General features: G+C 39.5%; 1 protein-coding gene across 1 annotated transcript in view; it reads right to left on the reverse strand.

The window, feature by feature from the left end:
- Nucleotides 1–4,629: 4,629 nt before the first annotated feature.
- KNTC1 (kinetochore associated 1) overlaps nucleotides 4,630–16,708 on the reverse strand; it is a 66,740-nt gene continuing 54,661 nt past the window's right edge. Inside the window, exons 53-64 of the mRNA XM_046641393.1 lie at nucleotides 15,432–15,510; nucleotides 14,158–14,276; nucleotides 13,381–13,516; nucleotides 12,790–12,885; nucleotides 12,359–12,415; nucleotides 9,753–9,807; nucleotides 9,606–9,669; nucleotides 8,912–9,041; nucleotides 7,488–7,577; nucleotides 7,042–7,187; nucleotides 5,862–5,952; nucleotides 4,630–4,858 (exon numbers count right to left, since the gene is read on the reverse strand). Of these exons, the coding sequence (XP_046497349.1) occupies nucleotides 4,838–4,858; nucleotides 5,862–5,952; nucleotides 7,042–7,187; nucleotides 7,488–7,577; nucleotides 8,912–9,041; nucleotides 9,606–9,669; nucleotides 9,753–9,807; nucleotides 12,359–12,415; nucleotides 12,790–12,885; nucleotides 13,381–13,516; nucleotides 14,158–14,276; nucleotides 15,432–15,510 (1,084 nt within the window). The 3' untranslated portion in view covers nucleotides 4,630–4,837. The remainder of the gene's footprint in view (nucleotides 4,859–5,861; nucleotides 5,953–7,041; nucleotides 7,188–7,487; nucleotides 7,578–8,911; nucleotides 9,042–9,605; nucleotides 9,670–9,752; nucleotides 9,808–12,358; nucleotides 12,416–12,789; nucleotides 12,886–13,380; nucleotides 13,517–14,157; nucleotides 14,277–15,431; nucleotides 15,511–16,708) is intronic.

Consider the following 16,708-nt stretch of genomic DNA (forward strand, 5'->3'; position numbering starts at 1 on the left):
AGGTTGCATCCTTGAGTCCTATGGACGTTGGAAGAAGGGTTCAAATAGAGAAAAAAATTGCGCTAGAAATTTCTCTCTTCCCTTTAGAAAACATTCAGCCTTGGTTATTGCAGAAACACAGGCCTTTTCTGGTTGCTTTTGAATACACAGAGTGCCGGAAAAAACCCACCACTTGGTAGTTCTCTAATCTTATAAGGTTTATAGTAAAACTTAGCTGCTGTGAGTTGAGATTTAGAACCTTGCTGTGCATTCCCCACTGAGATCATGTGATGGACACTGGACTCTGAGATGTGCAGATACACATGTGGGTTTAACACATCCACAAATCTCAAGTGGGAAAGGGAAGGGAGAGAAACCAGAATGGAGGACAAGATAAGATGTTTCTCCTTGCGTTTTTTTTTTTTTAATTCATCGAGTATTGTAAGGTCTCCCGTCAGAATGGCTAAAATTAAAAGGACGGATGTTGATTCAGTGTTGTCAAGGATGTGGAGCAATCTGCTGTCTCACACTCAGCTGTGGGAGTGGAGATTGGTACAACCGCCACTTGGGAAGAGTGTTTGGCAATATCTACTCAAGCTCTTCCACTCCTGGAAATATACCCAACATAAATGGGTGCCTATGTTCAACAAAAGACGTGTACAAGAGTGTTCATAGCAGCCTTATTCGTAATTGTCAAAAACTGATAATAACCCAAACATCTGTCAATAATAGGATGGATAAATTATGGCATATTAGGAGGATACTCCCAACAATGGAAAAGAATAAACTACTGCTACTGCTACACAAAATAATATGGATGAGTCTCATAATGTTGAGTAATGAACTCAGACTCTAGAGTATATTCTTTATTAGTCCATTTATAGAAAGTTCAAAACCAGGTAAAACTAATAATCTATGATGACAGAGGTCAAAATGGTGGTTCCCTTTGGGTGGAGTCTGTGCTGGGAGGGGCACAAGGTAGTCTTCTGGGATGCTAGAATGTTCTATATTTTGATGAAGATTATTATTATACAGTTGTATGAATATGTTTAAGGTAACAACCTCATTTATTGTATGTGCTTTATTGTATGTAAATTATACTCAACATTAAAAGAGTATTGTAAGGTAAAGTTATCTACCCCTGTGGTTTCCAAAGTGTGCACAGGACAGTCCATTGGGTACAGGAAGAAAGTATTATAATTTCTATTTTTTATTTCTTCTTTTTAAAATTTCTACCAAAGGAATATATATTGGGGGTATATATTCAAAAGCTTTTACTGAGGGACATGCAATAAAAATTTAGGGACCACTGGTCTATTATACCTAAGACACTAGCATTCGAGAAAAAAGAATCTGTTGGTTACCCCAAGCACATCTGTGTGCTTACTTGGCTACTCCCATCTGAATAGATGTGATCACCAAAATTAGTCTTATTCTCTTACTCAAAAACTACCCAAGGGAGGGATTCAATGTGTTTACATAGACCATAGCAGACAGATTCCAAACCTCTGGGCCCCAGAAGAAACAATAGAAAGAAGACTGAATATCCTATGTCTTGTCAGGCCGGGTTTTCTATCTGGAGGAAGTGGAGAGCAACCCACGAATAAAATTCTCTACTCCAAGTAGTCAAAGGAACGAAAATTTAGCCACCTCATTCAAAGTAAGAGATGATAGAAGAATGTGCATGAGTCATGAAAATTAAATATAGTGCCTTTACTCAGTTGTTACTAACTTCCCTCTTTTTGTCTGTGTAATGAGGTGCTGTCATTTGTTCATGTGATCATGAAACATTCAAGGAAGGAATTTTACCGGGAAAATGGGTAGCCAAAATTCATTTATCTCATACGTATTTATTAAGAGTCTACTACATGAGAGAGGCGCTGTTTTAGGGTTTGAGGACAAAATGATGACTAGTGAGACAATCAATAAACAAGCCAACCAAGATGACTTTGGATGGTATGGTGAAGGAAATAAATATGTTAACGCCACAGCAAGTGACTGGGGATGAGGGCAGGTGATTTTAGCTGGGCTGGTCAGAGTAAAGAGCAGGATGTAAACGCTGGTTAGAAAGGCAGGCAGGGGCTAGACCACGCAGGACTTTCTAAGCCATGGTGGGATGGGCAGGTAGCACCGAGCTGTAACTGAAATCCAGCTTTTAAACTCAGTGCTTTGTAAAAATGTGACCCTTCACAGGGGGTGCCTTTTTGCAGATTTACTGAAAGGAGAGCATTATTACCTAATTCAGCTTCTAAGAGTGGATCCGTTTCTAATTTGAGCAAAGGTGCCAGTGTGCCTCAGTTGGCAACTTGGGTTTCATGCTAAGTGCAAAATGGGGAGCCAGTGAAAAGCATGAGGCCAGGCAATGACAAGATGTGGCTATGTTTTGAGAATATACTTAGGTAACAGTATGGAGAATGGATGTATGGAGACAAGATTGGAAAAATAAAAATAATCAAGGCTAATAAAAGTATAACAACAAGAAGGATCCTGGCTAACTGCACACTTGACCTTATCTTAAATTCAAATATATCTGTTTCAAAAAGTTATTTCTCTAGCACACCCTTCACCTATCAGAACTCTACTCTGAACAAGGAAACCGGTGTCAAGGTTGGGCAAGGACTCCTCAGCCCAGCTCCAGTCAGCTGAGCGGGAAGATTCATTCATGTGTTAGGTTCTAGCGCCACCACGTGACCCTCCCATTCCCTGCACATTTCTGTAAAGCAGTTATAGGCTCGACTGGCAATTTCAGCCTTATAATTAGTTTTCTTAAGGTTCAATCGCATAAATACCAAAGAAATACAAATGGAAACAGTGAGACAACATTTTCACCTATCAAATTAGCAAAAAGTTTTTAAAAGTAAGATGACCCAGTGTTGGGGAGGATGCAGTGAATCATTCATTCATCTGTTGCTGGCAGGAGTGGGCTTTTGTGAAGAAGACCTTTTGAAATATACAGTTTGGCAATTTGCATCTAGAGTCTTTAAAATGTTCTTTATTCCCTTCGATCTGGTAAATCTGTTCCTGGGAATGTGTCTTAAGCAAATTATTCCAAGTATTGAAAAAGCTTTGTGAAAAATATTAGTGTAGTCTAAATATCCAGAAGAGAGCAAGTGGATGACTATTTAAATTTCCTGCAACTAGGAAGTTTTACAAATGAGGGAATTAAGGCTTTGACAAGTTATATAGCTTGTCCAGGATCACACAGCTGGTGTGTGACAGAGCCAGAATTCAAATCCAGACTTGTTTTACTCCAAAACCTATGTTTTCAATCACAATACTACACTGAGTTTTCTGTCTAGAAATAATATTTTTCTCAACTACTAAAACCAAGGCAAACTAACTCTAGTATTATCAAATTCATTTATTCAAGTTATTCACAAATACAGCAAAAGCACACAAAGGCAGAATAAGTGATGTGAATATTGCTGAGTGCCGGGTAGTGTCTGCTGGCTTTCAGCGCCACGGTGCCCTTCTAGGCCAGCCTCCCTCCTGCCAGGGACTTAAGCCTGCAGGCTGCGTCTCTCAGGCTCCTTGCCAGATGTCTTCCCGTTCGGTTCTGTCATTTCTTGGCACTGACACAAGAATGAGAAGGTTGGGGAAAGTGAAGAGCTTCTTCTTTCCTCTTTTGGCAGTGGCTTGACAGCGGCAGCAGTAGCTAGGATGGCGGAGGGCAGCTCGGGGAGCAGTGGTGAAGTGTCAGCAGGACTGGCGGCAGGAGACAGCCTTATGAGCAGCAGCGGCAGCTCCACCAGCTCAGTGGCAAATGGGGGTTCGGGGGCTCCACCCCAGTGGCAGGAGCAGCTTCCTCATCTTCAGCCAATAGCCCCTTTCCCTTCTGCCTCTCTAGAGGGCAACCTCCATCTCCCTCCTGCCTTTCAGTCCTTTTAACACCTTTGTAACCAATTCCTGGCATTCACTCCCTCTCTGCTTGAAGTCTCTAGAGTGGTTTCTATTTTTCTATCTGGCCACTGACTGCTACACTCTGCAGCAAAAATTATGTACCTATTTACTAGAATGACATTAAAAAGATTGACTTTTTTTTTTTTTTTTGAGGAAGATTAGCCCTGAGCTAACTACTGCCAATCCTCCTCTTTTTGCTGAGGAATACTGGCCCTGAGCTAACATCCATGCCCGTCTTCCTCTACTTTATATGTGGGACGCGTACCACAGCATGGGTTTTGCCAAGTGGTGCCACGTCCGCACCCAGGATCAGAACCGGCGAACCCCAGGCCGCCAAGAAGCGGAACATGTGAACTTAACTGCTGTGCCACTGGGCTGGCCCGATATTCTTTTTTTTTTTGTGAGGAAGATTGGCCCTGAGCTAACATCTGTGCCCATCTTCCTCTGTTTTCTATATGGGATACTGCCACAGCATGGCTTGTCAAGCAGTGTGTAGGTCCGTGCCCAAGATCAGAACCTGCGAATCCGGGGTCGCCAAAGTGGAGTGTGTGAACTTTAACCACTATGCCACCAGGCCGGCCCCGCAAAAGACTGTTATTCTTATTTACATATGTGGAAGAAATAGGATGTAAGTAGTTGTTTTTCTTGTGAGAGGAGTAAAATATTTTTGCATTTTGTTTCTTTCATGTATGGTGCAAAATATTGATAGTTCGTATAGGTTATACAAGGAACAGGCAAAGAAAAGGTTGATTAATTCAGGACATGAGTTCTTTATGCGACAATTATACTATTATTAAGCATCTTGGTTATTACTTGTGGGACATTTGACACTAGCTATAACACATACATTGCACAATTTTAAAACCGTAATAAATATGTTCAGTTAATAGACGACTCCAAACCTCCTCCTGTTCTATCTTCTTTTCCTCTCGTTCTTGAGAAAAGGTCTGATGAGCCACTATGAGCCACTAAGAAACATCTAAATGGTGAGAAACACACAAGCATTTTTATGAGTGTCATCTAGTTTTTTAAATAGAAAATGGTCCAATAAACTATAAAACGTAAGATTTAACTATATTGTTAAAAATCTATACATAAAATTATTTGGCATTTTAAATGGATATGACTGGAGAAAAACAAACACATTTTAAGGGCTACAAATTTGTCCCCTGAACCAATATCCTCCCTTTTTGAAAAAAGTAACCTTATGCCATTGAGCAGAACAGCCTGGAAGTGAATAAAGGAAGTTATTAATGGAAGTTAACAAAACTAGGCTTATTTTTAATATGCCTGACCTGGACCAAAAGAGGAAAAAACCCATAATAACTTTGTTAGGTATACTAAAACTACCAAAATATGATCAAAGTAAAAATTCTTATCTTATATTTAAGTTCAGAATAGGAGTAAAAGTAATTTACATGCATATTTTACACACGAAAACATTTGGAAAGATGTACACCAAAATGTTAACAGTGACCCCATCTCTGGGTAGTGTGATTTTAAGAGATTAGTTTTTGTTTTGCTCTTACAAATTTCTCTTTTTTCCATAATGAATATATGTGTTAGGTAATTAAAAAAGAAGAAATAAAAGCAGTTAATACCCAAGCATGGCATTAATTACTGCCTTTTGAAATTTAGTCTTTCAGTTGCTTTAATATGAAAAACAAGACTTTATGAAGAATCATAACATTGGAAAGCTCCTAAGAGACCATATGGTCCAAATCTAAAAACTGAAGCTTGCATAGGCTTAGCGACTCGGCCTGAGGCTACACTGCCTCAGCGCAGAGCTGAGACCAGAACCCTGGCCTCCGGATTTCTGGTCTAGGACTCTCTTATACAAAAAGTAAAATATAAAAACATATGTAGTCACACATAAAAATACATTTATCTCCAGAACATCAGAATAAGTCAGGTCAATTTCAAGACCCTAGAAATAAAAATGGCGTCAGGTTAGGACCCAAGGAACTATGGGCCAGCCTTACCTTCAGAATTTCACAGGGAGCAGCGTCTGGAGGTACAGGTTTCCCACGATGCTTTGCATATTCAGTTATAAAGACTGAAGCTTCATCTAAACTATGGAATCAGAAAGAAAAAGAGGGGCGTGGGGAAACTTTTGGGGGTGATAGATATGTTCATTATCTTGATTGTGGTGATGGCTTCACAGTGTATACATATGTCAAAGTTTATCAAATTGCTTACTTGAAATTTGTGCAGCTTATTATATATATATCGATTATACCTCAGAATTTAATACTTGTTCATAAATGACAATATGCAGTTATGGCTGGATCACAAGTGATAAACAAGCAGAAAGAAATTCATGGCGTGACAATGAGAAAGGGACACCTCCCAAGCAATCAGCACAGTCAGACCAAATGTGGGGAGAACCCAGTAAAAAAAATTTTTTTTTAAGGAATTTTTTGTTTTTTAAAGATTGGCAGCTGAGCTAATATCTGTTGCCAATCTTCTTCTTTTTCTTTTCTTTTTTCCTTCTTCTTCTCCCCAAAGCCCCCCACTACATAGTTGTATATTCTATTTGTAGGCCCTTCTGCTTATGCTGTGTGGGACGCCAGCTCAGCATGGCCTGATGAGTGGTGCCATGTCTGTGCCCAGGATCTGAACCAGGGAAACCCCGGGCTGCTGAAGTGGAGCGTGCAAACTTAACCACTTGGCCATGGGGCCAGCCCCCCAAAATATTTCAATCTTGAGTGAGCTTTCCCTTCTTCAGTGTCAGCCCATCTCTCCATTTTCCTTTTTACTTTCCAAATCTGCTCTCCATCCTATTCTAAGAAGCTTATTGTTTCTAAACTTGTGGCTGCTGGTAAATTAGGTAACGAAGCTTAGCAAAAATTATGTTATATAAAGCCTTTAGTTCTTTGAGCAAGTGTCAAAGGAATAAACTCATAATTTAGAGTTTTAGAGAAAGACTGAAAACACCTATTTTGGGGGTTCAGACAGCTTGTTTAATTGTTTCATTCCAAGTTCATGTTGCATGGGATCTGGTTACGAGACGGCTAACCTCTGGGTATGAACGGTAACGCTGCTGCTTAATATTCGGAGCCTTTCATCACAACCAAATAGCTCTACCATTGTTTGATATTTTCTTCCAAAAGAAAGACAAATTTTAAGGAAATTCTATAATTTTTTTTTTAATTAACTTACCTTAACTCATTTGCCAAATAGTTTACTAGGTCAGTGATGTTGTTGGTATTCATCATGTGCAATTTCAACATTTGAAAGTATTTTGTCTTTGCCAAAATCCCAAAGTCCTTCTTATTTATGACATTATTCAGAATCAGATTTCTAATCTACAGAATGACAGGTATCATTAAATTAAAAATGTGTGAAATTCCAAGTCCTTATTCAATACTGAAACATTTCTGACAATCAGAAGTTAAACTATCATTGCACTGACGCTAAGTGCCTTTTTTGAGGGGTGGGGGAGGGGGACAGCTTTGGCCCATTTTGGTAGACAGTAAAGAAATAAATAAAAAGGAACAACAAACAGATAGAGACAGTAGTTTTCAGCGTAATCTTGATTTGGGGAAAATTATTACCTTCTAATATCAGGGTTTTCATAGCAACAAAGAGATGAAATTGACTCTTACTTGATGTGAAAATCCTGCCAACTGGCCAGTACTCATATGTTCTTCTAACTGCTGTAAAATGATCTGAGGATTGCACGAGCCCAGGAAATTCTAGAGGAAAAATCGAAATGAAATTAATGGATAAGTATTATTAATATTAATTTCTGTCAAATAGGAAAGGTTTACATTTTTAAAATTGAAATATCTTAAAGAATTTCTATTATAGGAAAAAACACCTCTTTCAGATAAAAAATTATTGATATAAGAAGAAAGGCATTTTACAAATACCTATTCCAACAGCAAGAGCTGTTTAGCAAGCATTTGGTGATTCTAAGTGCCAAAAGGGATCTATTTAAATATTAAAACTTTAAAAATCATCAATGGATGAGTTTATGAATAGGCAAAAAAGAACAAGGTCAAAGACGCTCAGATGGCTTTGAAAAAAATGCAATGAATAGACTTAATGACAAAGTAAAAATATACATGTTCATTTATATAGATCTCTTTCTATTGGCTTATCTACCTGTGGGGAACTAAGGGTAAAATATTTCCAAATGCTTTGTTCTATTTGTTCTAGATTACAAAGGGAAGGAGGGTTATCTTTAAAAGTTCTGTCCTCAGAATGCTCGTGGCTCCCTTTGTTAGATGCCCACACACAACCTGACTGTCCCCTCACTTTTGTCTCCACACCCAGTCACTGCGTCAGGCTGCCTTCTCCTTCTAGTTCACTTTCATCGCCACCACCCTAGTCTGAGGACTCATCCCCTCGAGCTTTCCTTGCCTATCCACAAGGTCATTGTGTAGGCATGAAGTGAGATAAAATCCGACTCCAACGCAATTGCTTCCCAGAGTTTCCCTTCTGGCCACCTCTCTCCTTTCATCAAGCCCACATGGATTATTCCTTCTACTGTCTGATCATTTCACTGTATTCTTCCAAGAAAATTTATTGTTCCTCACTGATAAAGAATAAAGTCCAGGGGCCAGCCCAGTGACATAGTGGTTAAGTTCTTGTGCTCAGTTTCGGCAGCCTGGGGTTCACGGGTTCAGATCCAGGCAGCCAACATACACATTGCTCATGAAGCCATGCTGTGGCAGCGTCCCACATACAAAGTAGAGGAAGACTGGCACAGATGTTAGCTCAGGGACAATATTCCTCAAGCAAAAAGAGGAAGATTGGCAACAGATGTTAGCTCAGGGCCAATCTTCCTTATCCAAAAAAAGAGAACAGAATAGAGTCCAAATTCTTCTTAAGGCATCCCTCAGATAGACCTTTATCTTTCAGTTTTATCTCCTGCTAAACCTCCACACAAACCTCCCGCCCCACCCATATGGATGTACTCATGCTTTAGAGGTCTGGTAAAAAGAAAACGCAGCCATTTGCAGGGGACATGTTATATGAGACCTTCCATTTCTTTGGCAGCCCAGAGGAATAATTTGCAAGATACCTTAATTTGCTGGTGTCTTTTTTCCGAGTGGGGCATAAGCATTAGACAGGCCAATGCAAAAGCAGGAAGCTCTAACTGGACATATTGCCTGGCAACCCCAATCATGTCGAGATCATCTGAAACTGGGCATCTTCAAGAGAGCATATTAATTAGTTAATAACCTGTCAGATTCACTAGATTATACTGGCTTTTCTAGTTTTCCACAGTTGTTACCCGTCTATGCTTTCAATAATTTTAAACATTAAAGTGTTGGTGCATAACATATGCTTAGTAATGAGTAACTCAAGTCTTCTACGGCATTCTTCCTGGAACAAAAGAATCTACCTACAGGAACATAGGCCACTGGTTGCTGCTATGATTATGCCTGAAAGCTGACAAACGCCTAAAGACAAATTCTCAGAAGACTCAAAATCTGAGACAATGCTGTATGATTTAGGTAGTCACAAAATGTACTCTATCCTTACCTTAAAATTGGGTACTAATTTTAGAGACCGCTTATTGAATATCAGTTTGCTAGTTGCACTGCATGTGAAAAGTAGACATTGTAAAAATAATAGAGATATTTTATTTTAAAAACAAGCAGTATGCTTAACTTTCCAAGAAAAAGAAATTACGCATAAGAGATGTTTATTGTAAAAAATTTTATAAGCAACACATTTGATGTTTTTGGCAGGAAAACAAATGTCTTACTTACTCTAGAACAGCGATGAGACTCTCACAACAATCTGATAACTGACTGGAGCTTAACGGACAAGAGGCTAAAAATAAAAAACAGCAATAACGTATATACACACACAACTACAAAATGCTGTTGTCAGTGTTTCAGAGGAGAGAGAAATACCTGAAAGCAGTGGGATCTGAATCACACGCTGCCAAGCTTTGCTGAAGTAGGGGACCTGTGGAAACAGTGGATTAAAGAATTCATGTCTGGGATATTACAAGCTCTCTTCATTTTGCAGTCACAAAATCATATACTTAGACCTTACATTCTGGATGTTACGACCAAAACCACAAATTGATATCTCCCTGTTCAAGATGATTAAGATTCTAGGGCCCGGCCTGGTGGCGCTGCGGTTAAGTGCACACATTGTGCTTCGGCGGCCCGGGGTTCACTGGTTCAAATCCCGGGTGCGGACATGGCACTGCTTGGCACGCCATGCTGTGGTGGGCGTCCCACATATAAAGTAGAGGAAGATGGGCATGGATGTTAGCTCAGGGCTAGTCTTCCTCAGCGAAAAGAGGAGGATTGGCAGCAGTTAGCTCAGGGCTAATCTTCCTCAAAAAAAAAAGATGATTAAGATTCCAGGATAATTTTCTTCATGACTGTAAATTTCAAGATCTTATTTTACAATTCTGGCTGATTCATTATTGTTTCATTTGGTAGAAAGTGTCAGAACCTAAATTAGAAAACAAAATTTATACTAAGTCCATTTTGAGCCAGACATTGTGCTAGGATCATAGGAAAGGGGTAAGAAGACAAGAGAAAGAATTCCAAAAACTGAATAAGACAACAACAAAAATTTCTATCAATAGGGGAGTAGTTAAATAAGTTATGGTACATTTTACTCCATATTATGGAGAATAATTAAGAGTTAAAAATGATGAGATACCTCAAAAGGTTAAACATAGAGTTATAACACCCAACAATTCCACTCCTAGGTATATACTCAAGAGAAACAAAAACACATATCCACATGTGTTTTTATCCAGTTTGTATGCAAAGGTTCATAGAACACCATTATTCATAATAACCAAAAAGTGGAAACAATCCAAATATCCATCAATTGATGAATGGATAAACAAAATGTGGTATATCCATACAATGGAACATTATTCAGCAACAAAAAAGAACAAAGCACTGATACATGCTACAATGCAGATGAACCTTGAGAACATTATACGAAGTGAAGGAAGCACAAAAGACCACATATTATATGACTACATTGATATGAAATGTCCAGTATAGACAATGCATAGAGACAGAAAGTAGATTAGTGGTTGCCAGGGGCTGGAGGTGTAGGGATGGGGAAGGACTGCTAAGAGACATGGGATATATTTTTGGGGTGAAGAAAATGTTCTAGAATTAGATACAAGTGATGTTGGCACAACTTTGTGAATATACTAAAAAAATCTGTGGCCAGTGGTTAAGTTTGGTGTGCTCCGTTTTGGCAGCCTGGGTTCGGTTCCCAGACGCAGACCTACAGCACTCGTCAGCGGCCATGCTGTGGCAGCGACCCACATACAAAGTAGAGAAACACTGGCACAGATGTTAGCTCAGGGTGAATCTTCCTCAGCAAAAAAAAACCCCACCAATTGTACACTTTAGGATAAATTTTACACGTGGATTACATCTCAACTAAAAAAACAAAATAAAATAGAGCCAGCCCTGATGGCCTAGCAGTTAAAGTTTGGTGTGCTCCGCTTAGGCAGCCTGGGTTTGGTTTCCAGGCGTGGTGCACTACACCATTTGTCTGTCAGTAGCCATGCTGTGGTGGGGGCTCACATAGAAGAACCAGAAGAACTTACAACTACACACAACTACGTACTGGGGCTTTGGGAGAGGAAAATAAGAAAAAAGGAGGATGATCGGCAACAAATGTTAGCTTAGGGTGAATCTTCCCTTGCAAAAAAAACAAAGAAAAAGAAAAGGAAAGTGATGGCAGTCACTGAGTAAAGCCCTGGGAGGCTTTGTAGGGACGGAGCATACTACAAAAAAATTAAAAAACAAAATAAAACAGATGTCTATGTACTGATATGGAATAATCTCCAAGACACCACTGTTACGTGAAAAAAACACTTTGTCTAGAATGTGATCGCATTTATGTGTACAAAAATGAATATATACACACAAATACATGCACATACAGACACACACATATGCTCACAATGATAATAGAAAAGCTCCAGAAGAAAACACAAGAAATTATAAACAGTAGTTATTTCTGGGGAGATAATTATAAAGGGAAATGGTAAAGGAGAATTTTCAAGTTTTACTTAGCATATTTCTATATTGTTCTAATTTATTAAACTAAGAATAAATTATATATTTCTATGTTATATAGTATAATGATTATGTGTGTGCATAACTGTGAAATTTAGAAAGATAAATAAGACACGGTCTCTGACGTTAAAGATCTTCAAAGTCTAAGAGAGGCAGCTGAAAATGTAATTAGAATAAATTATACCATGATAAATGTTATAGTAGAGCCGAGGTGTTTTGAGAACATAAACGAAGATGTGATTCGTGAGGGCTGGAGAAGTGGGGAAGTGAAGTCTTAGAGGAGGTGAGATCAAGCCGAATATTCTGGGTCCAGGCACCACTTTAAGGGAACATCAGTTTTGTTCTTTACGGAGAAGGCAATTACTTAATCCAATGCACTCGGAAGTCACAAAGCCAGTGAGCATAAAGATTAACTTCAATAAAACTTACTTTAAAAAACTACATACCTGCCATAAACAATGGATACTAGAAATTGCTGTTAAAACCTTCCTTAGATAAGGAATCTATGAAAAAATAAAATAAGAAGTTGTGAAGATCACCAAAAAGAAAAATTTCAACATGAAACATCAGATTCTTAAAGTTTTAAAAGGAATTATCAGTAAAATTTATCTGCCATGAGAACCACCACTGACAAATTCACAAATATCAAAAAAGGCCAAGGCACCTTCCCTTTGTTTCCAGTGCAATTTATGTCACTTTGAGTTTGCACTTTCTCTGGCCTAACACCAAAGTCTTTAAGTTTGGCATGAACCCAGGGAGAGTGAATGTCTTCTCAGCACACATCTGTTCAGTAACAACTATCAATGTAAAATGTCTAGGAGATGCTGTGCAAAAGCTTTAAAATATACTGCAGTCTAGGGCACTGAGTCTTACTTACCATACTGAAGCCGAGAAGCTTTTGCAAGAGTCCATTCCAAAGCTGCAGGTCATAGATTTTGTATTCTAAACAAAGCTCGGTCACCAATCTTACCGCCTGGAGCAAAAGAAAAACCACAAGCATATATGTATATATACACATACTGCTTCAGACACCAGTAAATCAAACCATCTTTGGAAAAGGTGCGGTAGGTGAATAGAAAATATGCTTATAATCTAGGGGTATCTATTGCCTAATAGTGAAGGCCCCCATCTCTCTAATGAAAGAAAAAACAGAGATTACTTTTTTTCTTTCTTGCTGTCATGGACTCATAAACAGCATCTCAGACTTTTTCCCCTTGCTTCCTTCTGTACAAAAACAGTTTGCCTGTTGGCCCCAATATCCTTCCCGCCCTGGGCTCGAATTGCCTCAGAGACTAAATTCCCATAGGAAAGAGAAAGCAGAAAAGGGTTCCCAACAGTAGACTTGCTGAGGAATACAGTTTCTCTGTTTTTGTCTTCCAGGAATCTGAGTGGTCACAGGGAACGGAGTGAATACAACAGCATCTGAGAAGATGCAAGCCCCCATCATCCGATGACTCGGTGTACATACCGTGGCTTCGTGGCTGTGATTTTTCCACAGACCCTTAATCATTCCTTCTTTAGGACTGTTGCAAAATAATTCATATGTGATGGGGATATTCAAAGTCTCAAATGATGCCATAAAAGTTATACATTTCAAATAAGATCTGGAAAACAGGCATTTATGGGGATCATTCTCATAGGCCACATATACATTTAAAATAAAAGCCACCATATGGAAATAGTACACCAGTTTGTTTATAAATGTCTATTTTAGGCTTCTAAATATATTCACTGAATATAATATTAGAGAGAAATCCATTTTAGCAAGATGAAGAAAACTTTCAGCTTCTAAACGTCTCAAAGAAACCAGGGAAACAAGATGTTCTCAAAGTCCTATTCCCCCTTTGCCAAAATGTCAAGGACAAAATGTCAAGCTACGCTTACACAGCTATTCTAAGGCACTCTTACGAACTAAGGGGTCATAAAAGTTATATTACTAAAAAGTGATTTGGGGGCTGGCCTGGTGATGCAGCAGTTAAGTTCACATGCTCCGCTTCAGCAGCCCAGGGTTTGCTGATTCGGATCCTGGGTGCAGATCCATGCACCACTTGTCAAGCCATGCTGTGGCAAGCATTCCACATATAAAGTAGAGGAAGATGGGCACGGATGTCAGCTCAGGGCCAATCTTCACCAGCAAAAAAAGAGGAAGATTGCTGGTGGATGTTAGCTCAGAGCTAATCTTCCTCAAAAAAAAAAAAGGGAGATATTTCCTATTTCTTAATACAATTTAAAAAATCCTACTTACTTCACTTCTTCGATGGGTTTTTTGAAGAGAGATTCTATAGTTTCCTTGTCAGCCAAATAGAGGAGACACTGAAGAGCTCGTGTTCTGTGAGCAAAAGTTAACTGACGCATACCTAACGTCTGTAAAACCAAAAAATGTTTGAAGAGTTGCAGACCTGCATGTTGTAGTTGGGTAAATGAGGTTCAACTTAGGCAACATAAGCAATATCATTTGAAAAAACATGAAAGTCAATCTGTGCCCTTAGGGAGTCCACAGCGTAGAGCAGTGGTTCTCAAAGTGTGGTCCAGGGACTCCTGGGGAGTGTTCCTCAGACTCTTTCAGGAGGGAAAGGGTCAAAAGGACTTTGATAATATTAACATGTAATTTGCCTTTTACACTCTGTCGATATTTGCACTGCTGGTGCAAAAGCACAGGTGGGTGAAAGTACTGGCTCAAATCAAGGCAGAACACCCAAGTGTCACAGCAGCCACTGTATTCTTCACAACCATGCGTTTGCAGTATTGAAAACAAAAGATGACCTCCACTTAAGAGGGTTCTTGATGAAGCAGTAAAAATTAATTTTATTAAAACTCAACTCTTGAATACATTAATATGAATTCACATCTAAATATATACTAATATTAATTAAAAATGTATTCATTAATATTCTGTGTGACAAAATGGGATAGTACATGTCAAGCATACTGCAGTATGATGGTTTTTTCAGGGAAAAGCACTTGTTCAACTGAGTTCTGAGCTGAACTAGCCACTTTTCATGGAGCACCATTTTTAAAGAATGACTATCAGATAAACTAATACGTAAGCAAAAAAGGGATTTCTCCCCTCTTGCTGTCAAGGACACCCAGTCAGTATCTCAGACTTTCCCCTTTTCTTCCTTCTACCCACACCATTCCTCTAGCTAGAGTTGAGGTGGGGGCGGTGGCACGTCTGGAGGAGGCCCCCTCGAGGCCAGGCTGGAGGCTTCTCTCGCAGCCAGTTGGTTTGGCCTCCTGCTATTAGGAATGTTGCCTGAGCAGGGAGTTAACAACTGCGAATGCAGACAACCCGTGGGAACTCTCAGTAGGTCCACCATTCAGTTTGCAGGATGTTACGGAAGCCAGAGCTAAATGGAGCAGACAGATAGCACAATCCTCATTAACAAGATAAGACACTTTGAGTAAGTATGTAAGTGACCATTATCGTAATCATCTGTTAACGAAATCAAGCACGGAAAACATGCAAGAAAAAATATTAAGCTGAGATGCCAAGATGAGTTCTAAGTTTCTAGGGCTTACAGTTGTAGCTGATGTTGCAAATACAAACAGCATTCTTGAACTGTAATCAATCGGACGAGACAGAAGGAGATACAGGACTCTGGAAAAAAAATTTTAATTACACTTAGATTTTAATTTAGTCATAGATTACCAAAACAATAAACCTGTTTATTGTCCATAGGAAAAGTCATTTGACACCTCAAACATAGGCCTGAAGAGTTGTGGGTCAAGGACATTTTTACCTTCTCCTTTAAAAGAGGCTTAATCTACATAGCTAAAGAAGATAATAAATACAATAAATGCCTCAGTCTTCTCTCCTATAAAATGACCAGCCAATCTCTGATAATTTAAATTCCCTGTTTAAGAAATTAATATAGGGGCCAGCCCCCTGGCCGAGTGGTTAAGTTTCTGTGTTCCGTTCTGGCGGCCCAGGGTTTTGCCAGTTCGGATCCTGGGTGTGGACATGACACCGCTCATCAAGCCATGTTGAGGTGGCATCCCACACAGCACAACCAGAAGGATGATTAGAATATTTAACTATTTTCTGGGGGACTTTGGAGAGAAGAGGAAGGGAAAAAAAAAGATTGGCAACAGATGTTAGCTCAGGTGCCAATAAAAAAAATTTTTTTAAAAAAAGCAATTAATACAAACCATAGAAGCAAAGTACACTGAACACTACACGTGGAAAATTGTGTGCTCTAGTTCACGGAACCTTGTTAGTGGCACATTTCAACCTCCAGACTCAGGGCTGACAGGCTCCTCCTCAAGAAGGGCAAGATAAGATTGGGCATACTAGAGGGTGAGGGCAGATGGATGGCATGGAGCTTTCAGTGGGAAAAGGCAGGAAGTTACAAAACTGGCATTAAGTGTTCTTTTGGGATTTCCTTCTTAAGATTTTTCTCTCTCTCTGAACTCTTTCCCTCTAAGATTTTCCAGGACGCTGGTTCAGTTAGGCACTCTAGGAGCTGCCTCTTGCTTAGACACAGGTGCCTCTGCCCTTAAAGGCCTAAGCAAGGACAAGGTAAGTGTCCACAGGAAGAGGGCATGGAGTGGATGGTAGACCAGCTCTGCCCAAACTGGGAGAAATTCTTGAGTTTGTCTTTCCACATCCTTTCTCACTATCAGATCTCCAGGACTGGTACAGGGTGGAGGGCTTCACAGGAGACCTGACCACTTTTGTCTAGGCCAGGAACGGCAAAAGCTGGCATGTGTGTCAGCACTCCCTCTCCCATGCCTACGCCAAGCATCATTAATGGATTACCACATTCTTTTTGATTTGAGCCCAGATACAGTCTTCT

Source organism: Equus quagga, chromosome 15 (genome assembly GCF_021613505.1).
Source record: "Equus quagga isolate Etosha38 chromosome 15, UCLA_HA_Equagga_1.0, whole genome shotgun sequence".
NCBI classification, from domain to species: Eukaryota; Metazoa; Chordata; class Mammalia; order Perissodactyla; family Equidae; genus Equus; species Equus quagga.